Source organism: Gavia stellata, chromosome 27, assembly GCF_030936135.1.
Source record: "Gavia stellata isolate bGavSte3 chromosome 27, bGavSte3.hap2, whole genome shotgun sequence".
Taxonomy (NCBI): Eukaryota; Metazoa; Chordata; class Aves; order Gaviiformes; family Gaviidae; genus Gavia; species Gavia stellata.
The window spans coordinates 1319995-1346457 of record NC_082620.1 but is presented as its reverse complement, the minus strand read 5'-3'; the positions used below and the strand labels follow the sequence as shown (position 1 = coordinate 1346457).

At 53.7% G+C, this 26463-nt stretch overlaps 2 protein-coding genes across 2 annotated transcripts; both read right to left on the bottom strand.

The window, feature by feature from the left end:
* Positions 1-171: 171 nt before the first annotated feature.
* Positions 172-16784, bottom strand: KIF17 (kinesin family member 17). The gene is made up of 14 exons (XM_059829826.1): positions 16554-16784; positions 15220-15366; positions 14708-14809; positions 11984-12173; positions 7957-8409; positions 6781-6878; positions 5934-6081; positions 4754-4842; positions 4499-4623; positions 2211-2442; positions 1047-1305; positions 702-766; positions 459-579; positions 172-362 (listed from the first exon to the last, which is right to left on the bottom strand). The coding sequence occupies exons 1-14, from the start codon at positions 16782-16784 to the stop codon at positions 172-174; spliced, it is 2451 nt and encodes an 816-aa protein (XP_059685809.1).
* Positions 16785-19022: 2238 nt separating this feature from the next.
* Positions 19023-23254, bottom strand: SH2D5 (SH2 domain containing 5). The gene is made up of 10 exons (XM_059829825.1): positions 23171-23254; positions 22899-22979; positions 22710-22784; positions 22337-22480; positions 22034-22247; positions 21207-21232; positions 20726-20891; positions 20524-20626; positions 20274-20433; positions 19023-19223 (listed from the first exon to the last, which is right to left on the bottom strand). The coding sequence occupies exons 1-10, from the start codon at positions 23252-23254 to the stop codon at positions 19023-19025; spliced, it is 1254 nt and encodes a 417-aa protein (XP_059685808.1).
* Positions 23255-26463: the final 3209 nt, after the last annotated feature.

The following is a 26463-nucleotide window of genomic DNA, read 5'->3' as shown; positions in this document are numbered from 1 at the left end:
AGACTGGTTTATTGCGGCGGGGGGGGGGGGGGGCGGCGGGCGCGAGAGAACACGGCGACAGCGAGCGCGCACCTCTGTCGCGCACCCCGGTGGAGAGCGAGAGCGTTTTGGTGCTAAACCACAGAGATTTGGCGTCTTCCTGCGCCGCCGGACACCTCAGCGGTGGCGCGGTCAGAGGGGGCGGCGGCCGGAGCCGGTTTTGCCCTTTTTGCGCTTGGTGGTGGTCGGCGGGGCCGGGGCGAGGGCCTGGAGGCGGAAGGGCCGGGGCGCGGGGGAGGCGCGGCGCGGAGCCCGCTCCGGCCCCGGGGGAAGGGGCGGCGGTGGGCGTCCCTCCTCGCGGGGGGCCCAAACCGGGCCTCGTCCTGCGAAAGGTCCCTGCTGAGGTCAAGGGAGCCGAGCCAAAAAAAAGCGTTTCCGCAACAGGAAAAAAGAGGGAAGGGAAGGAAAAGGGGGGTTACCTCGGTGCCCGGCTGGGTCGGGGTGCAGGACCCGGCTGGCTCGCGTGGGTCGGAAGTAGTTGCTGGCGATGCTCTCGCTGTCGCTCCTCTCCAGCACCAGCTTGTAGCGGTCGTCCTCGGGCTGGGAGCAGAAAACGGCGTCACAGCAGCGCCGGACGCTGCGCCGGGCCTCGGGCCACCGCTTAGAAATACAGCAAAAATCGGTAAAATAGGATAACAAAAGGGAGGAGAGGTGCGCCGTACCGTTAGCTCTGCGCTCTCGGCGGAGGGGCTCTTCCCAGGTTTGAGCTGTGGCAGGGCTGGAACTGCTGGGAGAAGAGACGGCGTTAAAGGGTCGGTCGTCCTTTCTAAAATGATTAACGCTCTCCTGACTGCGCTCCCCGATCCCCAGCACCGCTCCGGTCACCAGGCTCACGGAGATTCCCGAAGGATCCGTACCACACTTCGCATTGGACGATGCTGTTACTCAAACTTTCTAGCCAAACTTTCTGTACGCAGAAGATTTTACAAGCGAGCGGAGTCCAAACGTGATCCACCGAGCCCGGGAGCAGCCAGGCACCGGCGATGCCATCCCGACGCTCCTCTTACCTGCAGGCAGGTGGGTTTTTTGAATGACAGGCTCTGGAATTTTCCAGCAGCCAGTTTCCTCATCCCAGACGGATTCGTGCTTGATCTTCTCCAGGTTGCTGTAGTTGCAGTCACGCCGGATGAGGGACTGCACCCGATCCAGCAGCTGCTGGAAGAGCATCAGGTCTCGCTCCAGGCGGCGGATGGTGCCGAGGTAATCGATCTTTTCCAGCTCAAACTCCGACTGCAGATCTTTGATCTCAGTCTCAGCAGCCCTCAGCTGTGACATAAAAATAAAATAAGTCGTTGAGATTATAAAGGGGAGAGACCGATGGTTACTGCGAGTACAGGAATTTGTCAGGCAGAGATGGAGAGACACACGCAAAAGCTTCAATATTGGGAAGATTTCTAATTTCTAGTTAAGAATTAGGATGAGATTTGTGCGGAGAGATTATTCCACGCCTGTTTTAATGAAAGATTTCTCGCGTTTCTCCAAAGTGTCGAGTCTTTGAACGGACCTTAAGTTAATCTTACTAGCGTGGTCTGCGTCCAGTGCTATCGAACTCTTGGGAGTTCCTGACTTCGATGAAAAAGGTGCAATATTTCTTTGATAGCCTAAACACAGAAACAAAGCAAGTTCTTAGCGTGCAGATTTAGGACTGCACACACACACGATTTTTTGGAAGCTCCTCCGGTTCTGCCTCATTGGAGCAAAACTGATTTTCAAGTGTGCCTAAAATTCAAGAGCATTGCTTTTATATTTATTTCTTTCCCCCCCCCGAAAACTTTTCACAGTGTAATTTCTTCCAGGAACCCAGGCGTGATATCTGGGGCGATAGGCACTGGAGGAAGCTGTGCAATAGATTGCGTAGGTCAGTAGAGGGAGTCGCATCCTCTCCCATCGCCAGACAACGAGGGGCGACCGGCCTTTAAAACTGCGGGGGTTTGGGGTTTCAACAACTTAATTCACCACCCTGAGGGCTGCTGCATCCGATATTTCATAAAAATACAGGCAAACAACCTTCTAAGTCCTAACACAGGCACGTGTATGAAGTATGTCACTCAGCCAGAGTCGTTCTCTAAACACACTGCCCTAAAACACCTCCCTAACCTAAAAAACCAGGTACGCAGAGGAGGAAAGAGATGCTCCCTAAATCTTCACAGGGATAAGAGGGAGCTGCTCACCTTCTTCTGCATCTTCTCCACAAGCTTGCTCTTGGCTCGAACCTCCTCCTGGATGGAGTCGTAGACGTTAAGCAGAACCCAATCACTGCTGTCCTCGTTAGATTGCTGCAGTGCAGCCGCCAGCTGCATCCTCCGCTCGTCCGCGTATTTTTTCCGGCGTTTCTGCTTTTCTTTGAGGTCCTTGTTTTCAGCTTGTTCCCCCCCTACCACCTGTCGTTCCAGCATCTGCAGCCTGGAAAAGGCAAACGCTTCGCTTAGCTCGGCGGTGCAAAGAACCGCCTGCATAAGCGTGGAGGATCCACGTCCTTACCTGAACGACGTTTGGGAGGACACAGTACAGAAAATACCGGTTTCTGACGAGATTTGCTGCCCTGAGTAATCACGGCAAATTCCTCTTTTATTAACAGTTTCTGTCATAGACACTCCTGTGGACCCAAGGCAAAGCGCGTGTTATTCTGAGCACCTTTGTCAACGAGTATGTCTGGAAATCTGGATCTACGCTCACAGAATTCTTTTTAAAAACCCTGTTTTGTGGAATTTATATTTCAATTCTTGTTTTGAAAGACTCTGAAGGCAAGCCCAAAATGTGCCAAAATTACGTAAACAAATATTTTAAATGGTGGATATGGGAGTGATATGGCTGGAAGCCACAGGGCAATTTCTTTTTTGGGGCAGTATCAGCCAGGCTTGATGACTTGAGTGATCTCAGCGTTTCTGCTTGAGTGCTGGCACAGACCCACATTTGAAATCAAGCTCGTCTCGTGTCCACACCGCACGGCCCCGTATGCTCCGACAAGGAAATAAAGCTGTGCTCCAGAGCCGTTCGCTTTGTCTGCACGGGGATCTGCAGCAGAGCAGATAGCTCAGGTTGGCCAGCGCTGGCTCCAGTTGGAGAAAATCCCACTGCTGATAAAACCTCCGCTAATAGCCTCTTAATTATCTTCAAACCCATCCGAAAGAGCTCGTTCTCCACCAGCGATGACCTGCTATTTTACTGTACTGCACTTGCCAAGCAGCCTCCGGTTTCGTTTGCTTAATGCGCGCTTGAATCCTTGCTCTGCTGAGTGAGTATCAGAGACCTCACAGCCGTCCTGAGGTGTAAAGCTTTTAACAGGCGGCTTTGAAAATCCCCATGCCTGCGGAACCAAACCCTCCTGCCTAATCTGCAGAGAACTTTAACAATGGAATTGGAAGAGCATTTTTCGCTTGTTTGTCACAAAAAGGAAGGCTGCAACAGGAGTAGTAAGATTTGATATATAGTCAAAACAAATGGTTTCTTTGGAGACCTCTCCATTAATGGAATTGCCTGCAAAGGACAGACACTGCTCTTCTAGATTTCTTAATAGCTCCTTTTTCAGCTGGGAGAGGCCTGACAGGGTGAGCGTGCGCCACAGTAAAGCTGAAAGACTGGTTAAAAAACACAAGACTTTTCAGAATCAAACTCTGTCATCCACAATGTATCTTCTGTTGAGCATTTCTAATTTTAATATAATTCCACACAACGGAGTAAAAGAGAGAAATCAGCAGAATTTGCTTAACGTGTCTATTTCTGAAACAGCCCAGGCAGCGCTCACATCCCAGCCCTGTGCTCCAGGCCCTGGGTCTAGCGCTGCCCCTAAAATGTGATTATTGGGAAATTCTGATGCCAGTTCTGGCTGACGTCTTGCAAACATTGTCAGATGAGTGAGTTAGAGGCAAAAGTGACCTCAGTGACAAGGGAGAGTCGTGGAGGACGTGCTCTCCTCCATCCACACGCACAGTGAGCAGCTGGAAGGCCTGCTACTTCCTTGTACTGATGTGAGAGGGCTCTAAGTGCCCTTCAAAAACCCTTTTTGAGAGGAAAAAGAGGCCGATTCCATGACCTGCTTGGGCACTTAAGCTCTGTCAGCGACTGCCAGACTCAACTTTATAAATTCTTCATAAATCACACCTGCAAAAAGCCGGAGAAGGAAGAAATTTCCCTGCCTACAGATCTAGGCAGGATTTGTTATCAGGAAAGCACGCTTTTTTGCAGCCACATCTGCTGACACAGACCTCTCCAGATTTTTCTCTCATAATTCTGGCACTTGGCATCATTGAACACGGCAGCTAAGAGCTATTCATCCGCCCAAATAGGACAAAGTTAATTTTGGGGTAAAGAATACGCGTCTGCCTAGTTTTGTGCTGCGCTGAGCACACAGCTGAAGCTCGCCAGTTGTAATATCATGGAAGAACAGGGTTGCTTCTTGCCCCTGTGTGTCGTAAGCAATGCCCAGGAGGCAGTTAGCAGGAGCGGCGTAGTCACTGACCTGGCGAGCATCTGCTGCTGGTCTGCAGGCATGGAAATCCCCTCAGCAGTGACAGCCACCCCTGCTCCAGCATTCCCCCTGCTCACACCACCAGCGTCTTGGACAGTCTGGGGCACTGCTGGGTCCTGAGGACAAGAGGAAACCAGAAGCCGCAGCTCTGAAAAGACGCAATGCGAGTACCGGGATAGATGAAGCACAACGCTACCCACTCGGGATTATTCAGCCGGGGGGGGGGAGAAGTAGCCTGAAGGGTACCTGGGCTGACGTTGGTTCTTCATCTGCTGCAGCAACAGAGTCTTCACGCAGAGGTGTCTCGTCAGGAGTAGTTTCAGTCCTCATGGCAGCTGAAGAGTAAAAGAGGAAATACCCACAATGTCAGTAACGGGCTCTGCGAAACCAGAGCATCAATCTGTGAAAACATCCCACAGAGTCTTCACGAAAAGCTAAGAACTATGTGTCTGGAAGGAAAAGGTCTGTTATTTATGCTGGTCAGTAAAAGCCATCAAAGACCCAGAGGGCATATCAGGTAAGGAATGCAGATTTTACAGGGTTGGGAGAGCCTGCGTCCTCGTGTTCGCACACAAATAATCTATTTCAGAGGCCAGGGGGGTGCACATTTGTAATCAGAGGGGGGCGGGTGGAAAGAACCCCTCACCTTAGAAAGTGATAGCATCAAAAAATGAAGAATATAGGTTCACGAATTAATATTGGGCGGTAAGTGCTGTACCAGCACATTGCAAAACGTGCTCTGAGGCACTGCAGAAGTATAAATAAAAAGCAGTAATGAAAAGGATAGCTGGCAACAATTTATAGGTATGTGAGAGGAATATCCAGCCTCCAGCAAAGCGATGGTGTTGATAATCCACCGGGAGACCAAGGGCTGCATCACATTTGCATGCGATGGAAGAGACTGCCGCAGCCACTCTCGTCTTGGGCGTGCGAGTTGTGCAAAGCCAATCGGATCAAGACAAAGCAGCGCCTGCCGAGACCAGTCATCTCTGCAGCGCAAACCTCTGCTCGAGAGAAACGCTGCGCTAAGTCAGAAGAAACTCACAGCTACATGGGCAAAAATCGCATTTCATCGCCTCAAGGCTTACAGGGTAGGGCCAGGCTGGTCCTGACAGGGAAAAGAAGCCAGGGAAATAGGGAACAGGACAAAGCTGGGACAGAGTCCCACGAGTCGCCCAGGAGAGCCACAGTTACCGCTCCTGCTGTCAATGAGGGAGGGTTGAGAGCAGGGACGGCTGTTGCTGCCAGGCAGTGCTTGCTGCAGTAGCAGTCGCTGCCACTTTAAAGGTTGCAGTGGCTGCCACAAATGTGACTTTGCAAAAACAGTCTGTGTCTGCTCATGCCTAAAGCCAACCCCCGCAGCGTATTAACAGCATCAGGGAACTTTCAGCCTGCGCTGCGCACCCTCCACCTGCCTCGTCCACACCTGCTTCCTTCCTGAGGCTCTCCTCGAGAGCAGACAGCTTGAGATCGTAGTCATTCTTCAGGCTACTGATGTCCTCTTCGAGGCGGGCACGGGATGCCTGCTCTGCTTCGTAGCTGGCCTTTAGTTGGGCCAGCCTCTCTTCGTACTCCTGAAAGGCACAGCAGACAGCCTGACGCAACAGCCCTGCTCCTGACCGTACACAAGGCCACATCTAAGTCCATTCTAGAGCACATCTTATGGCCACCCCTACAGAACTTTACCCTCCTGTATTCATTGACTTTTTCTGCGATTTAAGTTGACACAGTATTGATGGAAGGTGACTAGTTAGCCCTAGAAACCACTGTCTTGGGCAGATGTAGTGCCTTGGAAGGAGCTTTGTAAAGAGCAAGGAGAGAGTTTTATTTCCTCTGGCCCCTCTCTCTTTGTCCTTGCTGCCAACTCCTCAGTCTTCCTGCTGGCTCCATAACCCCTCTTTATCTTCATCCTTGTACTGTTCCTAACATCTCTGACTGCTGCTCTCCTCCCCACTATTTCTCCCTCCTCTGACAGGAGGAATCTAAGTTTCACATGTAGTTTCCTCTTCTTGTTATATGTACTTCCAAAATTCTTCTTGGGAATCCATTCCATTTCATCTCCAGAGAGGTGGGAACAATGCTGAGAGAAAGTGGAGGGAGTAAGGCCTCCATCAACACACGTTCTGTCCATAGGAGAAGCCCAAGGACCAAAAAATAGGAAGAGAAGTGTTCTGAAAAGGCTGAACCACACAGCCCTACACCGTATTTGTAATTATTATAAAACCCCACGAGCCTTAGTCAAAGACACTACGGGATACCCCCTCCTGACTTACTTCTCTGATCAGCTGCTTCTCTGCTTCAAGATCTAACTGGGGTTTGAGGAGGGGAGCTGGCTTCGCTGCCAGGTGAGCAGTCTCAGCAGGTAGAAGCCCTACAAAGCAAAGCAGAAATAAAAATCACTCACAATTATTGGGTGGGATTGTCTGCAGAACGCCTGGAAACAGAACAAAGAACCTGGCTGCCAGCAAAGAACATCGCATTCCACACGCTCCTTTAAACTGTGCTCCTGTGCCAGCATCTGTGCTGCCAAAACGCCCACTGGCCTGGGACTCCACAGGTGTGGGGAGAGAAGGAGTCAGCACTGAGCAAAGGGCGAGAGGTTTAAGCTTCAGGTATATGAAAGCGAATACAAATCTAATCTCTTTCACAGAATAACAGGAGACTTGTTTGCAGGGCTCTGCTAACAGATTTGGACGATAAAAGACACCGGGAAGAAGATGAAAGGTGCAAGAAAATTGCCTTCTTTCTTCACAGTTGTTTCTGAAAGGTGGCAGAAATGGGGAAAAAAAGTAACTCTTACAGCCTTATTCCTCTGCTGAAAGTTGCCCTTTTTTAGGGCATAATTCTCAAAAGGTGATCAGCTCCCTAAAGACTGCTCTTACCCATTTGTTCCCACATTTGCTATTCCTACTTCTCAGCAAAGAGCAAGTTGGCTGAGGCTGGGCTGACTCCTCAGAGAGGACAGTGCTGCTCTCCATAAGCAGTGGTGTCAGCAGGGCAAAACTTTTCTTGTACTGTCAAAAAATTCACAGTGTAGGAGAACAGGGGCTGAATGCTAAACTTGAAAAAATACATATATTTAATTAAGAATTTTACATTATTATTTCTTTAGCAGCTCATTTTTGCTCTGCCAGCTGAAACCCCTCTTCTGTGACTGACCAAATTCTAGCCAGAATGACGAAGAACCACCACGGATTTGAATCACGTCAGCATTTTCTAACAGAATTTGTCATTATTGAAAATACTGGATAACTGAGATGGTCTTTACCAGTGGAATAAGGTCAGTTTGGCAACAGTGAGGGGAAAAAGTCTATTACCAGAATGGAGAACTCTTCCTCCAACAGGTAAGGGACAGGTTGAGGTTAAATCCAGTGAGCATTTTACCTGTAAAAACCTCTTTTTTTCTGTCAAAGACAAAACATCTCTGAAGCCACTAAGGGCTCTCCTACCTGACAAGTTAGTCGAGCTCATCTGTTCAGCTAGAATGGCCTTCAGCTTCTTAATCTCCTCCTGATACTCCCTCAGCAGAGCATCCTTGGGGTCCTCGTTGATACAGGGCTTGTTCTTGATGTTTTTCGCTCGATTAGCATAGCGCAGAGTACTGAGGCTTTCGTCATAGTTGTTATCAGCCGGAGATAAGCATGCAACCATCAGCGTCTTGGTATTCCCTCCGAGGGAGTCTTGCAGCAGCCTGGTCAGCTTTGAGTCTCGGTAGGGGATGTGCTTACACCTGCCATTGACCAGGGCCGAGATGACGTTGCCCAGAGCTGAGAGGGAGAGGTTGATTTTGGTGGCCTCTTTGAGCCGCTCCCCCGTGGCTCCAGTTTTTGACTGTCTCTCGCTTCCTGCCAGATCCACTAAATTGAGTTTTGCGGCCCTAAGGTGGTCCTGCCCTCGCCCATCTGCAAGAAAATAATTCCAGGTTAGGCTCTTCTTAAGAGGAAGCATCTTAACAGTCAGGAACCAAGACTCTCTTGGCATTACGTTCCAGTTCAAGCCCTGTTCTTTGTGTGCATTTGGGCCCTGACCCCCTTAAATAAATAACTACCTACTTAATCTTAGAACTACATGTTCCAGTGCTTTCCTGAACGAGATCCTGCACAGTAAGAATTCATACCTGTTCTTACTCTCCCAGTGAGCTCTGAACACACACACACACACACACACACACACCCACACACCCACACACACACACCCACACACACCCACCCCACCCCCACCCCCCCCACCCCCACCCCCACCCACCCTCACCCTTCACATATTTCCAGTGTTTAGTATTTCACACAAAGCCCTCTGCAAGTAACAAGGTCAGACCGTGACTTTATACAACTTTTTTCCTCCTCACATTGTTTCATGCAGTTAAACAATGTCTGACAATCGGAGAGAAAGAAGGGAGGAAGCATGAAACGAGGAGTCAACGGGCAGCAGCTGGAGCAGGGCTAGTTGGAGAGCACGGGCAAAACAGCAGGCTCCCTGAACACCTATGTGACATGGAGAGACAGGCAGGAAGGTCACCTCTACAGACTACTGTGGAAAGGCTGGAGTACACACTATGCTGGAAAACAGTTTTTCCATGAACTCCCAAACTACAGCTTTTCTCAAGACTAGAATCCAACCTACCCTAGTCAACGGACGTATTCAAGAAGTTTCTTGCTGTGCTTCAAAAGAAAAAGCACATGCTATCAGATACCATCAAGGCCCACCACCTGGCTTTCTGTTCCGAGCCAGCTCGAATGTTCAAGAAGCCCAGCAGATCTCCCCTCTCGCCCGGATAGCTGTAAAACTGCGCCGTGACTCAGCACACAGGCATGCTCGGCGGCATCTGTTCCTCCTCAACTCATGACATTTGCAGGGAGAAAGTAAAATGAAGGAACACAGGCGAGAAACAGGACAACTGCAAGAAATCGGGACTGCGCTCGGCCCAAACCACCCGGATGAGGAGCTGGATCTCAGTGAGTGAGGAGTCAGACTCAGTGAGCTGGTGCCATTCCCATCGTAACGCTTTAAAGCAAGAGAAGATGTGAGCTGAAGTTAACAGCTAGCTCCCCAGCCACCTGGACACACACCTCATGCATATAATATCTGCTTCCTGACCTGCTTCTTGAGGCCGGATTAATGTGATGACACAAATTCCCTACAACTGAGACAGCGCATCCAGTTGCTTTAGGAACCCCTTGGTTTCGCTGACTACTTAACTTTCCCCACCTCACACAGAGCAAAGAGTTGGACACACATTCCCAAATCACAGACTACTGTCCTAAGCGCTGGACCACACTCTTGGATGTCCACATCCCAATCATCCCTCACAATTACAATCCAAGTTCAAGGGAAGGATTCCTTTAGCACTCCAAGCAAAAAGAACGTCAAGGTTTTAACCAAGTCTGTCTTTTTCCAGACAGACTTCTACAAAAATCTAGCCTTGAATTTAGTCAGAGTTAAGATTTATGGCTGTAGACAATACCTAAACACGAGCAATGAATTATCTGATGCATGGGAGAAAGTTAAAAGTTCACAGATAAACACCAAAACAATCTAAAATCTATTGCCCCAGGATATTTCCCCAGTTACAGCAATAGATTGTTGACTGTGGAACTTAATGTTTGCCACGGAGCAAACATGTTGTTTCACTCCCGATCTTTCTGGCATGTCAAGACATGGGAGAACTGGGGAAAAAAACAGATGGAGCTTAAACAGAGCACCCTCTCACTGTCTCTTCTGAGTGCCGGGGTGAATGGACAGTCACAAAAAGTAGGTTTTCTAACCCTTTCCCTCCTTCCCCCAGTTTATGTAAACACTGACAGGCACTTAAGAAGTTGTTTTGGTTCCTGCCAGTCCTTTTACCCAGGGAGGCTGTTTGGTTCCATCCCGGCGCTTAGCGGTTTAGTTTCTGTGGTGTAACAAGGTCCCCAGACTCTTGCTAAAATGCCCGCAGCAGCCCGAAAGTCTTGCCCGTCTAATTCCCGTACAGCCCATCGGCCAGCGCTGGTGGCATAAGCACTGGCCAAATCTACGTCTTTCTCATTAACGAATCAATCCCTAAGCGCAACGTAAAGGAATAAAACATCTGCTACTCTAAATACGATAAAAATACCCATGGTACTTTGCGCATTTCAAACACCTGCAGCCAGAGGGCCCGGTATTTGCCATAATTCCTGAATCTGTTACTTAAAAAAGAGTAATTTTAGTCCACATAATTGCAAAGAGATCCTTTAAAATATCAACTCCCTGTAAATTATAATTTACTACAGGCTCAACTGGAAAATGAGTTTGAACTTCCCCATGCAGCTCTTCACAAAGCCTAAAGATGGCAACATAAATACCAACTTCATTAACTATTTCAACTAATGATTACCGTAGCAGAACCATCCAGTTACGGGGATTGTGCCAGAACCCTCAACTTTCTCCTCAAATACTCCAGCTGTCTTCTATTCAACTGCCAAAACTGCGAGTGTCCCCACCTGCCATCCTGTCCCGTGTAACAAGTTTTCAAAGCTTTAAATCAGAGAAATTGTCTCAGGCTACATTAAGAGCCCTGCACCCATCTGGAACGCAAAAGAGGAGCGTAAATACTTCTTTTTCCTTGTTAGGATTAAAGTTGGGACTTTACAGACCCACATAATGCAAGGATTAGCATCCACCGGCTGTGCTAATTGAGAAATTCCGAAAATCTCCCCCCTCACTATTTTGGATAGAGGAAAATGAGGTACTGTCACCAACATCTGGAACCACAATTTACTAAGACATTGTGTAACCTTCCCTATGACTGAAACAGCTGAAGAGAACGAAGCCAAGCTGTTCACAGCCTCAGCCGGGATCAAGGACTAGACAGAATATGGGAGAGAATTCCTTTCTTAGTCCCAGAAAAAACCCTTTCGAGGTCAGTGTTCAGACCCAGCGAGGCAGCTTTATCAGCTAAAGACACTCCAACGGAAATGAGATACTCGAGAAAGGAAAATTAGTCACTAAAATGTTATTAAGAGATTCTTTTATTCCATCTTAAAACCCAGATTAGCTATTTGCTTAAAAGATGTGCCCCATGATTAAGCTCAATGAAGGGATCATTGGGTGAAATGATCGGACTTGCATTGTAAAGGAGGTCAGACAAGACAGGTAACAATACATGTTTCTCCAGGCTGTACAACACATGACCTCCAAGCCACTGTACGGGCGGTGAGATTTAGCACCCTTTGCTGGAAACGGAGGTTTAAGAAGATAAAGAAATGGAAGGAGAATTAAATATGTTCCCAGTTTGAGCATAAGACATTTCTCTCCCAAGGGGAATCGAGGGGGGGAAAAAAAGACTTTGAATACTCAGCCATTTCACACTGTGAAAATGTCCATGTCAGGACACAATTCTGATTTCTGCTGGACCTAAAATCATTAGGATCTATGTTTTGCTGTGGGGTGACTGGTCAGACCGCACAGATTCTGCGCTCTGCTAGGCCCAGGCCTAACGCAGGACATCCAACTACCTACCTATGGTGTAGATTTCCATATTGACAGTAAAGATGGAGTGGGAGCGGGAAGAATCCTTGTTCATGAGGGTGTAACCCACTGCTCGGTTTCTCCAGCCCGTCTCCATGATCCGCTCGCACTGGAGCACACTATGCACTGTGTGCAGGGAGAGCCCCTTCACGTACACCCCTTTCTCCGGGTGCTCCTTCAGCTGCAAACAGGGACAACGCGAGACAGGTTAGAACAAGACCCACACCGAGACTGTGGGAAGGCGTGCTGGAAACTGTCCGGAAGCTTGAGGGCTACGCGAGTTTTGCATGTGGAGAAATTAAACTACAGTACAGCTAAAAATGTATCTGACTGGCACCAAAAAGCCTTAGTATTTCTGAAGAAGGAATAAAACCACACTAAAAGAGGGAACCACTTTCATGGCTCTGCAGGCAAAAAGAATTGAAGTTAAAAGTTTGCCGATTGATTCAGACATCTCCCAGGCCACAAGAAACCTGTGCTGAGCCGCCTTCTACCTCCCCTATTATTAAGCTGCATATTTTAAAATAAGAACTGAAATGTTTTTCACCTATTATGGCAAAGGCTGTAATATCTCTTCAGTCATAGGGAGCTTTTTAAAAATCAAAGCACAGATGCAATAGTCACAGATATTGTTACTGGTGCTTTGCTGAACCCCCCCGCTCTGAGAGGGCGTCTTGGTCTCCCTGACAAAATTCCCAAAGTCACACCCATGACGCACAGACGGACTGTAATAATTTTTCTCCAGATCAGTTCATTTTTTAGATGCTCAAAAATCCTATTCAGGCACCTGGATAGAGACAGACTGTTAAATACGTAACAGCATCTTTTCAGCAATTATCAATCAGGCAGAAGAAAAATTTCATACAGCATGCTAATAAATGACTGAAATGTTCAAAATCTCGAATGATCCATCAAACCTACATAAAAAATACAACACAATAAAGAGATCCCCGCACTCCTACACCAGCCCCCTCTGAAGCTCCCTCCACGCTGGGAATTTTAAGCGAGATTAATTCATTTCCAACAGCAATGTTACGCCCCACATCTGCTGAGTTCATAACCAAAACTCTATCTTTATCATCTCAGCTGGGATATCAAGATATGGCTGTCGTGACTCGGTGTCACGGAGTTATAGACACTGCAGCGTGACTCCCAAAGAAGATCCGTAGATACTTTAGCAATGCACGCGCCACAAGAAGCAATGTAAAATGGAGTGTTTGCTTTTAAAAAATCCGCACAAGACAGAGCAGGACTGGCTGAAAACTAACCTAGGCAAGATTTTAGCCTTGTTCTAAAGCCGTGACCAGCCAGGATGAATCCAGTTACAGAATCACAGCCAGACTGTTCATACACTGTGACTGTTGCCTGTGCTACAGGAGAACCCCGCAGCTGGCCCGGCTGTATTTGAGGGTGCTGCAGAGTCCCCGAGGAACAACCAACCGAGGATATGGCTGTTGTTTAACTCCCTGACAGACCGATGGGGGCATTTTCCTTGCAGAGCACGGTAAAACCTGCTCTTCACAGGGTTTCATGCCACGGGAGGTGATTGCGGGCTTCAGAGTCACCAAAGTCACTGACGTTGAAAGGCAAAGGAACAAACAGAAATGGGATTTTGGAGGAGGACTTGGGGACACAGAAGAAAGCAGTGGGTCAGCCCAGGCTTTCAGTCTCCGCAGGACATGCCTCCCTTAATTACTGAGTGGTGGCAGCAACAGGCAGCGGCTGTCACCGGTGTGATGGTGTTACCCTGGAAACTGTTCTGCCCAACTCCTGCCCTCCCAGTGCCATCTGTGGTTGTCATGGAAACCGCTGTCACTGCTGATGCGGAACAAAGGATGGGCAACTGCAGCAAGCGCCTTCCGAAACAGCGAGTCCCCTTCTCCCACCCTCCCTCTTCACACGCACAGGCGAAGCACGCTTGGAACGCAGAACGGAGAGGGTTTTGCCTCCCTGAAAGCCAGGGGCCTGTTAAAAAACCAAAAAATCTGCCCCGGGAGGCAGTTTGGGTCTGTCACCACCTCGGCGCATCTGTGCGGCAGATGGTGCTAGTGCCTCGGTTTTCTTCAGGAGGGCAGTCCTGCAGGGAAGTAAATTAGGACAGGAGATTTGCAGCTTCCCCCAGGAATACATGCAAAAAGACCTGCAAAGCCACCAGGAGGTAAATTGGATAAAAATCAGTCCCTCGATGAGGATTTCAGGAAAGTTTACCGTCCTGCGTTCCTGGAAACCACCCGCCTTCCCCATGTGTTCCCATGGGGAGTAATATCTGCTCTGTCCCCTCAAAAAAGGGTCAGCCTTTTTTGGTTTAGACAGATAATGAGATCATCCACAGCTACACTGGATCAGATTAAACATTTACAAGGCACAGAATCCTCCTGCTTTAGAGACAGCCGTGAGATGAAGAGGATTAGGAAGAAATTACCCCATGAGCACTTTATTCCATCCTTGTCCAGTAATGATTTTCACACAGCTTCTGCTAAGCTACTGGCCGCTATCAAGCGGGACACATGGGACTGGATCTTGTTCCTTCTGCCACTAAACTTTCACTGAAGTCCCCCAAGATCTCCTCTTGGCTTCCATATTCATCACTATATCTTCATATTCTGGCATTCAGCTTCTGACAGAGCGTGTTATTGCACTTCTGCACTCATAACATAACACTCATCTGAGCAAATTAAAGCACTTCCTAATTAAGAAACATTGACTCCACCTCACCTCCAACTTCTGCTTGGTATCAGCTCCTAGAAGGTCTCTTATGTCTTCATTGTAAATCTCCAGGTAGGAAGCTCTCACCAAGAACTTGGCATTTTCAGCACACTGCACAAAACAGGAACAATTTTTGGGTAAGGTTCTCAAAATGAAGGCAAGTAGGCAGCCCACATAGATCCTCAGTGCCAGCTGGATGCCTACGTCCCATCAGCACTTCATCAAATCTCTCCTGGCATTTCATTCCCAGGTGTAACCACTCAACAGACTCGCTATAGGGACTTTCGGTCCTTAAACATCTCAAGTGCCAGCCCATAAAGTCAGCAGAGATGAGGGTGCAGTTCATCTGACTCTATGCGGGCCTCAGCTTTAGGATGAGAGGCGGCATGCCCAAAAACCTGTCCCCATTCTTGCTCCTGAGTGCGATCGGCACTCACTCCTTGGGGTATGGCACAAAAATAATCTTTCTCGATATCACACGGTCTTACAACAGGATCTCTTTCACATCCTTACACACCTACCTGTACACTCTCAAAAATGTGTTCAAATGCCCTGGGTATTATGCCTTTCTGTGTAGAAGGATCAACGATTCCCTGCATGGTGAATGACTTCCCGCTGCCAGTCTGGCCGTAGGCAAATATGGTGCCATTGTAACCTTCGGTGACACCCTAGAAACGGAGGAAAACCAAACCAAATTGCCATTATCCTCACCCTTTGCATAACTGGAAGTATGTCGTCTAGATTCAATCCCACCTCACAGAAGGTGTTTTAAAGGAAGAGCTGGAAGTAAACATCAAACAACTGCTTGATCTTGACATGCCATCAGAGTATAATAATTAAAAAATTCATTCTACTAGCATATAAATTGATGGTTTTCTCTCAAAAATGGAAAACGTGAAGAAATGCAGGTGTTGAAAAGTGGAAGGGCAGTTGACAATGCTCAGAAGACCCGAATATTTTTGCCATAGGGCAGAAAAATCTTATGAAACCCAGAGAGACAACTAGAACGCTAGTTGACTGTAGGGTGGCCAAAAAGACCATCTCTAGCTTAGAATAATTTTCTCTTGGAAAGCCGGCTGAAAGAAGGCCTCATTTTCAATTGTTCCTATTTCAGAGAAGCATGGTAGGAACAGAAGATATTCAGATTTATTAAGGTTTAAACAAAAAAATATTAATAACCTTTTAATCTAACAATCTACTGTTTCAGACCCTGCTTGTTCTCACAATCAGGAGCTTCCATCTTAAACGTATCACTGGCCATTTTATCCCTGTTTCTTCTGAAAAAATTGGGGGTTTTGGGGGGGTTGGGGTTTTTTTGCTTAACTGGTTCCTTTCTCACCCTAGCCGTTTACCATGCTGATGTGTTAACAAGGAAACAAACATATACCCTCTCATTTTGCTAGTCTAAAACAGGCTGAGGTTCCCTGTCTTCTCTAAGGTTTCTCACTTGACAGTAAAAATGTCCCTAAAATCATCAGGAGTCTTGTTTGCCCCCCTTCTCCTCACATCACTTTCCACTGCGGTTTCTGTCCAGCTGCCATCTCAGTGCTTGCTCGGGGGGGTTCATCTTTCATATAAACATCCGCCTAAAACAATTAAATGTAATTCTATCCTCTGTGCCCTGCTGGCTGCTGAAAAAGGTTTTTTTCTTCCCAATTTCCCAGCCTACCGCCGGGATGCTGTTTTGCCCTCCTCTGCACCCCAGGGTTGCAGCTAAGCCACTTGAAACCGCGGACAGGACTGTTTCTGTCCATAAACCAGTTCCACTTAGGGATCACCTACCCACGTAAAACTCCTCAGCCCACATCCCCGGCTATGTGCTGGCTGCATCCTGCTTGCTTCAGGCACCACTCACCTCCACGAGCGGGTAGGCGATCTCGTTGTAGATCTGCTCCGTGTTGTGCTCCTGGTAGTATGCCCCATCGAAGGTGAACTGCTTCGGGGGCTCGCCGCCGGCGGCGGGGTTTTGGAGGAAGCACTGGCCTCGTGCACTCTCCATGCTGACGACCGCCTTGCAGCCGAGAGCCTTCTCGCGCTCGTTCATGGGCCGGCAGCGCACAATCACCTTCACCGCCTCCGAGGCCATTTTTCAAGGCCAAGCTCAACCCCACACGCACTCACTTGGCAGGGCTAAGGGGGCACCGGGGCCTGGGTAGGCCTGTGGGAAGGCTGGGGCAAGCCTGACCCCGGGGCCTGCACCCCTCAGTGGGGTGGAGCACTCACCGCTTGCTGGGGGCACTGAGGGGAAGGACCCCCCCGCAAGTTGGCATGAAGAAGGAGAGCCGGGGGGACTGCAAAATGGCTGGGGGAGAAGGGGAGACGGAGGAGGAGAAAAGCTTGAGAGGGATGAAGGGGAAGGGGGAGACTTGGAACAAGTCTGAGGGGAGGCTGTGGGCGGGAAAGCCTGAGGTAATTTGGGGAGCGGGGATAAGCCCAAGGGGGACCGGGCGAGGGAAAATCTGAGGTAAACCTGTAGCTGTCAGGCAAGCCTGAGGGAGCGGAGGGAAACACGAGTCGGGGTGTGTGGAGGGAGCCGGGGAGCTGAGGAGAGCCCGGGCCGGGGGGCTGAGGGGAGGCGGGAAGCGCCGGCCGACATAACGCGCATGCGCGCAGCAGCCCCACGCGGTTGCCAGAGCGACGAGGCAGCGGGGCTCAAGGCCCCGCCCCGCGAGCCACGTGACCGTGGCCGGGCGGGCGCGCGCCCGCCCGCCCGCCCGCTGGGGCGCGCGCGTGTGTGCGCGTGCAAAAGCGGGCGTGCACCAAGGCGGGGGGGGGGGGGGGGGGGCGAGCGCGGTGGCGCGTGAGGCTGCAGGAGCACGAGGGCGTGAGCTTGCAGGCGGGGGGGGGCGCGTGCGCGCGCGAGGACGGGAGCGCGAGCACGAACGCGCAGCGTGGGCGTGAGTGCACGGGGCAGGTGCGGGAGGGCGCGCGCGCGCGAGGCTGCACGTGCAGGAGGGCGCATGTGCCCGAGGCTGCAGGTGCACGAGGGCATGCGCACATGAGGCTGCAGGTGCAGGAGGCTGCAGGTGCACGAGGGCGCACATGCGCGAGGCTGCAGATGCACGAGGGCACGTGCACGCAAGGCTGCAGGTGCAGGAGGGCACACGTGCGTGTGGCTGCAGGTGCACAAGGCTGCAGGTGCACGAGGGTGCACATGCGCGAGGCTGCAGGTGCAGGAGGCCGCCCGCGCATGAGGCTGCAGGTGCAGGAGGGCGCATGTGCGCGTGGCTGCAGGTGTACGAGGGCATGCGCGCGCTAGGCTGCACTTGCAGGAGGGCGCATGTGCACGAGGCTGCAGGTGCACGAGGGCGCGTGCGCGAGGCTGCAGGTGCACGAGGGCATGCGCGCGTGAGGCTGCAGGTGCACGAGGGCATGCGCGCGCGAGGCTGCAGGTGCACAAGGGCACACGCGCGCGAGGCTGCAGGTGTACGAGGGCACACGCGCGCGAGGCTGCAGGTGTACAAGGGCGCGTGTGCATGAGGCTGCAGGTGCACGAGGGCACGCGCGCGCGAGGCTGCAGGTGCACGAGGGCACGCGCGCGCGAGGCTGCAGGTGCACGAGGGCGCGCGCGCGAGGCTGCAGGTGCACAAGGGCACACGCGCGCGAGGCTGCAGGTGTACGAGGGCACACGCGCGCGAGGCTGCAGGTGCACAAGGGCGCACATGCGCATGGCTGCAGGTGTACAAGGGCACGCGCGCAAAGCTGCAGGTGCACGAGGCTGCAGGTGCACGAGGGCGCGCGCATGAGGTTGCAGGTGCACGAGGGCGCACGCGCGCGAGGCTGCAGGTACACGAGGGCGCACGCGCGCGTGGCTGCAGGTGTACAAGGGCACGCGCGCAAGGCTGCAGGTGCACGAGGCTGCGCGTGCACGAGGGCGCACATGCGCAAAGCTGCAGGTGCACGAGGCTGCAGGTGCACGAGGGCGCGCGCGCATGAGGCTGCAGGTGCACAAGGGCGCACGCACGCAAGGCTGCAGGTGCACGAGGGCACACGTGCACGAGGCTGCAGGTGCACGAGGGCGCATGTGCGCGAAGCTGCAGGTGCACGAGGGCGCACGTGTGCGAGAGCGTGCCAGTGCACGCCTGCCAGCGCGTGAGCGCGTGTGCCCGCATGCGGCGCCGTGGTGGGGGAGTGGGAACAAAAAGCCGCCAGCAGACCTCTCCTCCGGTAGCACGAGAGCCGTTTATTGCCGGAGGCGCGCCGTACAGCCCGCCGAGCGCGCGCGCAGCCCGCGGGGGGGGGAATAAATAAGGCAGATGGCAGCGATTTAAAGCTAAGTGGGGATTTTGGGGGGGAGCCATGCCCGAGCGGGACGTGGCCGGGCCTAACCCCGCTCGTGCTGCACCCCGACGGGCGCAGCGGGGGCCCAGGCGGCCTCCCCCCAGGCGCTGGCCCCGCCGCCGGGGTCCCGCTCCTCGTAGCCGGGGTTGCGGCGGCCGGGGGCCAGGCGGCAGAAGCAGCCCCCCGGCGCCCCGGAGTAGTGAGCCAGGAGGGCGGCCACGCTGGCGAACTCGGCGTTGGAGTGCTGCCGCCGCCGCAGGGAGAGAGGGGAGAGGTGAGCCCCCCGCTTGGCCGGACGCCGCTGCGGCTGGCGGGCCTTGCCAGGGTGCCCGCGCGCCTGTGTGGTGTGCACCCATGCACCTCTGCACCCAGGCACCCATGCACCCTTGAACTGAACGCGCCCATGCACCAAACACCAATGCACCCATGCACCAAATGCCCCCCTGTACTTGTGCACCATGCACCCACAAATCCAACGCACGGGTGCGCACATGAATCAAAGACACTCATGCACCTGTGCACCCATTGCACCCGTGCACGCGCATACCGGTGCACTCGTGTACTTGTGCACCGTGCATCTACACACAGCTGCACCCCGTGCAGTGACATACCCACAACCCAAATGCACCAGTGCACCCATGCACTAACAACTCCACTGCACCCATGACCTGTGCAACCATGAAGCAAGCAGACTCATACCAATGCGCCCGTGCACCACGTACCCATGCATGGATGCACTTGTGCACCCCCAAATCAAATGTAATTGCACGTGGATACAGCCATGCACCCACACCCACTGCGACCTGTGCACCGGTGCACCCACAAATCTAATGTGCCCATGCACCAACACCCCTCTGCACCCATGCACAGATGCACCTGTGCACCAATGCAACCACGAAGCAAATGCCTCCGTGCACCCATGCACTTACAAAGCAAATGCATTTATGCACCTGTGCACCCATGCACCGATGCACCCATACACCTGTGCACTGATGCAATCATGAAGCAAATGCAAATGCAAATGCACCCCTGCATCAGCTGTACGTGCACACCCGTGCATCCACGCACGGATGCACCAATGCATCCGTGCACCAAATACACCCGTGTATCCGTGCATAGATGCACCAAATGCACTTACACAGTGCATCAAATGCACTTACACCCCAGTGCATCCGTGCACCGATGCACCAAATGCCCTTACCCCGGTGCGACCGTGCGCCGCTGCAACCACGAAGCAAACGCGCCCGTGCGCTCACGCACCAAACGCGCCCGTGCCCCGGCGCAGCACCCTCACCTCCACGCAGAACCTGCCCTGGTGGGTCCTGAAGAGGCAGTAGGGAACGACGCCGCAGGGCGCCCGCACCCACAGGCACCAGCGCTTGGCCAGCCCGGGCTCGGGGCGCAGGAGGAAGGCGCCGGGGACGTCCCGCCGCAGCAGCGCAATGCCGTCGTCCCTGGGGAGGGGACGAGGCGGCGGGTGGGTGCGGGGGGGGGGGGTGAGGAAATGGGGGACGGCGAGGAGCGGGGTGCTCCCGTGCACTCACTTGGCGATGCCGGCGAAGGCCCACACGCTCTCGGCGAGGACGCTCTCGTTCTCGGGGAGGAAGGCCAAGCTCCTCGCCCCTTTGCTCTCCCACCCCGCCGCCGCTGCGGAAGCCCGTTAATCCCCTCTTCGCCCCAAAAACCCCCCCACGAAATCGGGGTTACGTGTCCCCCCTTGCCTCAGTTTCCCCTCCGGGCACTCACCGGCGTCGCGGGGCGGCTGGTGGAGCTGGCTCTCACCCCCGCAGTCCCGGTAAGCCCCCGAGCGCAGGACTTTGCTGCGGATGGCTTTTTTGCGCACCAGAACCGGGGAGCAGTAGGGGTTCCCGGGGCGCCAGGCACCGGCTCTGCCCTCCGCCTCCGGCCGCCGCTCCTGGGGGATGGAGGGGCTGTAAGGGGGTTTGGGGGTGCTTGCTGCGCGAAATGTCGTGCGAAACACGGTGCAAAAAACTGCTGCGTGAAAAATGCCACACAAAAAAATGCCGTGGCAAAACACCCTGCGAAAAAAAGGCGCTACAAAAGAAATGCTGTGCAAAAAAAGAAAAAAAAGCCGTGCAAAACGCCGTGTAAAAAATGCTGGGGAAAAAAAATGCCATGCAAATCATCACGCAAATGATGCCATGCAAAAAAACCCTGTGCAAAAACAGTTTGCAAAAAATGCCCTGGCAGAAACACCATGCAAAACACCATGCAAAAAATGCTGTGCAAAAACTGTTCTACAAAAAGCGCCCTGCAAAAAAAAATGCCCTGCAAAACACCCCGCAAAAACCTGCAGTGCAAAAAAGTGCCGTGCAAAAAATGCCCTGCAAAACACCATGCAAAATTGCTGTGCAAAAAAATGCCGTGCAAATACGCCCGATACAGAGCACCGTGCAAGAAAAGGCTGTACGAGAAAAGACCGTGCAAAATGCCGTGCAAAGAAGCGCCCTGCAAAATGCTGTTTAAATCAGGCTGTGCAAACCCCTGTGCGAGAAAAGGATGTGCAGAATGGGCCGTGCAGAATGCGCAGTGCAAAAACGTGCCATGCAAACCGCCGTGCAAGAAAAGGCTGTGCAAAGCACTATGCGTATACAGCAGTGCGAAGAAATGCGGTTCAAAAAGGCTGTGCAAGAAAATGCCGTGCAAGACGCCATGCAAAAACGTGCTGTGCAATAACGCGCCACGCAAAACGCCGTGCAAGAAAAAGCCGTGCAAAAACCGCCAGGCAAAATGCCCTGCAACAAATGCCGCGCAAAAAGTGTCATGCACATGACACTGTACAAAGAAATGCCGTGCAAAATAATGCTGTGCAAGAAAAGCCACGCAAGGCAGCATGCAAAAATGTGCTGTGCAGTCATGCGCCATGCAAAATCCCGTGCAAGAAAAGGCCATGCAAGACGCCATGCAAAAATGCGCCATGCAAAACGCCGTGCGAGAAAAGGCCGTGCAGAAATCCCATCCGTGAAAACGCCGTGCGAGCAAACGCTGTGCAAAAGCCCGCGGAGCAGCACCCAGCACCCTGGCAGGGTGCACCTACCCCAGCGCCCAGGCAGCCGAGGCCGGCGGGCGCGGGCAGGCGTCGGAAGGAGACGAGCGCGTTGACGTTGCGCGACACCTCTTCGGGGTTGAGGGGCTCCCGCAGCACCCCGGCCCCCGGGGGCTCCCCCTCGCCCGCCTGCTCCTCGGGGTGTGCCAGGAGGTAGCAGAGCTGGAAGGAGCGGCAGAGCAAGAGGTGCAGGGTCTGGACCTGGGGGAGGCGGAAGAAGCTGCGTGCAAATATGAAAAATAATAATAATGGGGTTTTTTTTTTGGGGGGGGGTGGTTTGGGCCATGCACCTCGCCCGGGGGGCCCACGAAGAGGTGGCAGAAGAGGGTGCTGGCGGGGCTGCGGGGATTGCGGGCCACGAAGGCGAACTGGCGGTCGGCGTGTCGCCACGTGCTGTACAGGATCCGGCGGAGAGCGTGCGCCATCAGCAGCGTCTGCGGGGACACGGTGGGTGAGGGGGGGTGTCACTGGGACCGAGCACCCCTGTACCCCCACCTTGGGTGCAAGCGATGCCCGGGTCACCCCTATTTGCACGTTGCAATCCTGTTTGCAAATGCAAAGAGAGCTCCCAAGCAATGCTCGGAGCGGTGCAACCCCCCCCCAGCACCTCTCCAGCAGCACCCAGCACCCCTAGCACCCATAACCCCCCCCCAGCACCCCTACCTCCCCGTCGGCGCCGTAGACCTTCAGCCCCTGCAAGCTGAACCTCAGCACCACCGACCTCCTTCTGGGACAGTCCTGGCCAGGAGAGACGCGGCGTCAGGGGGGGTCCGTGTCACCTGGGGGTCCCCCCACCGCTATTTGGGGTCCCCCCCGTTTCCCGGCGAGGGGGAGCGATGGGAGATGCCCGACCTTCAGCGCCCGCAGTTGCTCCTCCAGCCGCCCCGCTTGCTGCTGCAGGTCCAAGTCCTCCACCGCAAAGGAGCCCACGTACTGAGCGGGGTGGGGTGGGGGGGCAAAAACCCACCCGTGTCAGCAACAACCCCCCCCCACGATGCTGCGATTGCCCCCACCCTGGGGCAACCGGACCACCCTGAGCTGATAGTTTGGGGGGGTCACGGGGATGCACCCGCACCCAAACCTCATTTCGGGGTGGCCCCCCACCCACCCCGTGGGTAAATCACCTCCGCCGGCTTGGCGATGCCCCGGGCTCGCTGCTGGGGGGCCGCAGGATCTGGCCCCCTCCCGTTGGCCGGCTTCTTCCTCATGGCAGCGGAGTTTCGGGGGGAAGGCTGGATCAGGATGGGGTTAAGCAGCTCCGGTGCCGCATCCGAATTATCCTGAGCCACCCCGGGGTGGCGGGGAGCCCCTGGTTACGGTCCCTGCGAGGAGGAAGGGGACAGACACAACCTGCCCCCACCGTCCCCCGTTTCCAGCCCGCTGAGCCCCGGGGAGATGCTGCGGTCCCCGTACGGTGGTCCCCAAGTCCTGGCCCCAGTGCAGGTGTCCCCACGTGCTGGTCCCAAAGCAGGGGTCCCTCCATACCGACCCCAATAAAAGGGTCCCCGAGTCCTGACCCCAAACCCAACGCGAGGGTCCCCACCCCAAACATCACACAAGGGTCCCCACGTCCCAGCCCCCGTGCAAGGGTCCCTGCATCCCAACTCTGGCACAAGGGACCCCCTGTGACCCCAAGTGCCATGCAGGGGTCCCCACAGCTTGACCCCAACCCCTGCACCAAGGTCCCCGTGTCCCGACCCCCGTTCAAGGGTCCCGGCATCCTGACCCTAAGCACGACGCCAGGGGCCCCGTGTCCTGCCCCGGAGCACAACGCGAGGGTCCCACGTCCCTGCCCCAAGCGGGATGCAGGTAGTCCCCACGTCCTGACCCCAAAAGCAGCGTGAGGGTCCCCAAATCCCAGCCCCGAATGTGATGCATGCGGTCCCCACATCCCAGCCCCAAACGAAACCCAAACGTCCCCACATCCTGACCCCCAGCAAGATGCAGGTGGTCCCCGTGTCCCGAGCATACAGTCCAGACCCCAAGTGAGGTACATGCAGTCCCACACCCCCAACCCCAGTGAGATGTGGGGGTCCCCCCATCCTGCCCGCCCCCAGTGCTCCGTCCCACTCCCCACCGGCCACGCAACACCGAGACCCCCACGGCTGTCCTTCAGGGGTGATCCCCAAAACACCAGCGACGGGGGCAGCAGGTCTGGGGGTGCTTTTTCAGACAGAGCACCCACCGAGGGATGCGCCCGGCCCCTCTCCAGCCACCCGAAGGGGTTTTGCCCTCCGCAGCCCTCGGCCGGGCTGAGACCGGTGCAACTCGTGTCACCGAGGCTGCGCCGCAGCTGCCTGGGTGCAAACACATAGGAAGGAGGGGGGGGTCCTAATGGGGTGGGGGGGTCCCTATGGTGGCCCCATCCCCTTTGCAAGCGTAGGGCTGCCCCTCTCCTTTCGGGAACAATTTTGGGGGTCTCCCCCCCCCAGCCAATCCGCGGGCAGGCAGCCCCCAAGCCCCGCCCCCTTTTCCCCACGCTCCATTTCTCAATGGAGCCCCCCCAGCCCACCGGCCACCCTGGAGGTCCCCAAGGGAGGGATGCTGCCCCCAAAATCTGGGGAGGGGGCTGCGACACCCAAACACCAAACATCCCCAGGGACCCCCATCCCGCTGAGCATCCCCCCGCCCCGGCTCACGGGCAGCTCGCTTGAGTGGTTCCGAAGAAACGCAGGCGAAAAATTCCCCAGCTCCGGCTCTCGGCCTTCCCCGGTTGTGTTCTCCTTTCCCGGTTGTGTTCTCCTTCCCCAGTGGCTCCAGCAGCTCCCGCAGGGATGCTCGGCCCGTGGGCGTCAGGCCTTCGCCGCCAGCCAGGCCCAGGCGAGCCCGAGCCCACGCCGGGCACGGGGCAGGCAGCAAACTCTCATTTCCTGCCTCCGATCTGCCCGCGATGAATCACTGCAATTTACCTCCCCGGTTTTCTCCGTTTCTTGGAAGCGACGGCAAGCAGAAACGCTCGGGCTTTTTGGAAAACGCGGCTGCAACTGATTTTTTTTCTTTTTTTTTTTTTTTCTCTCTCCCAACAGCGTGCCCAGCGGAGAAGCGATTTCTAACCCTGACGCGCACACGTGTTCGCTCGCTCGCCAGCCCCTGCCCCGATGCTCAGACCCTTTTCACCCCAATTTCTGAATTCCCCAGGGGCTTTTGCCCACCACTATGCGCTTTTGCCGGAAAAAATACAGAGGGATGGCTCTGACCTCGCTGCAAAGCAGGCACACAAACCCAGAGCCTTGCATCCCCAAAATCCTCCGGCCGGCCAAATCCACGGGGCCAAAGTGAAAGCTGCCCCCAGCCCCAGGGGTGCACTTGGCTCCTAGAAAGGGAAAGCAACAGTTTGGGGAGGAGGTGGGGTCTAACCCCTCGGGTGTGCATCCGAAAATCCCCGTCTCGCACCCTGAGGGTGTGAGGAAAAGGGTCCGAACGGCGGCGTTCAAACCTTGGGTCACCGCCAGCGCCGGCTGCTTCGAGACGCCGCGAGATGCCCCGGCAGAGCCTGCCGGAAGAGTTGACAGCGTAGAAACAGCAAAAAAAAAAAAAAGAAAAAAAAACCAGGACAGATGGGGCTGAAGAAATAACATAACGGAGCCCAGTCTGGCCAGGAAGCAGAGACTGGAGAAGAGCGAGCAGCGGAGATGGTGCAAACCTTCCCGAACGCGCAGGGAAGCTGCTGCTTGGTCCGCGGGCAACACCGCTGCGGGATGATTCTCCCATTCAATCCCGGTTGCTGCTCATGGGAGGCAAGGATCAGTCCTTTGGATTAAATACAAGCAGACCTACAGCTTTTTTTTGGCTTGGTGTGCAGAAACCACCTAATTAGCAATTAAAACCACAACTAAGAGTTTGGTGATGACCAAGGGAGCTAATGGCTGTTTTTAGCACAACGCTCTAATTCAAGGTGCCCCGCAGCAGAATTAAAGCCTGCTCACGTGCATCGGTGTTATCCAGACCAGTGTTTTAACAAATATCCGTGGGGCTGTCGGTGTGGGAATGTTACTGGGAAGAGGGAAGGTCGCAAAGCGCCCCACAGCTGGGCGAGGACTCCTCGTCCCCATAAATATCCTATGGATGAGAGGAGCTGTTTCTCAGATTTGGAGGAAAATGCTGCCAAAACCCACCGTTTCAGTACAAGTATCCCTAGGAAAGAGCCATTAACTAATGTTTCTAATTGCTTTACATCCCTGCGGATTACTCTTTGATCGGGGCTTTCACTCTCCCAGCCTCCTATCAGCTGTGACTTTTGTTAACCTGCTGTTTGCACCCTTGTTACAGGGCTGGGAACAATTTAGGGCATTTCTGTAAGAATTTTTTAAACTCCCAGTTGTTAGAGGTAGCACACTGGGATGGCAACTGAAAAGAATAAATTCAGTAAGGCTATTTTCTCCTTTTTTTGCATGTTATTTCTAGAGGTACTTCCACT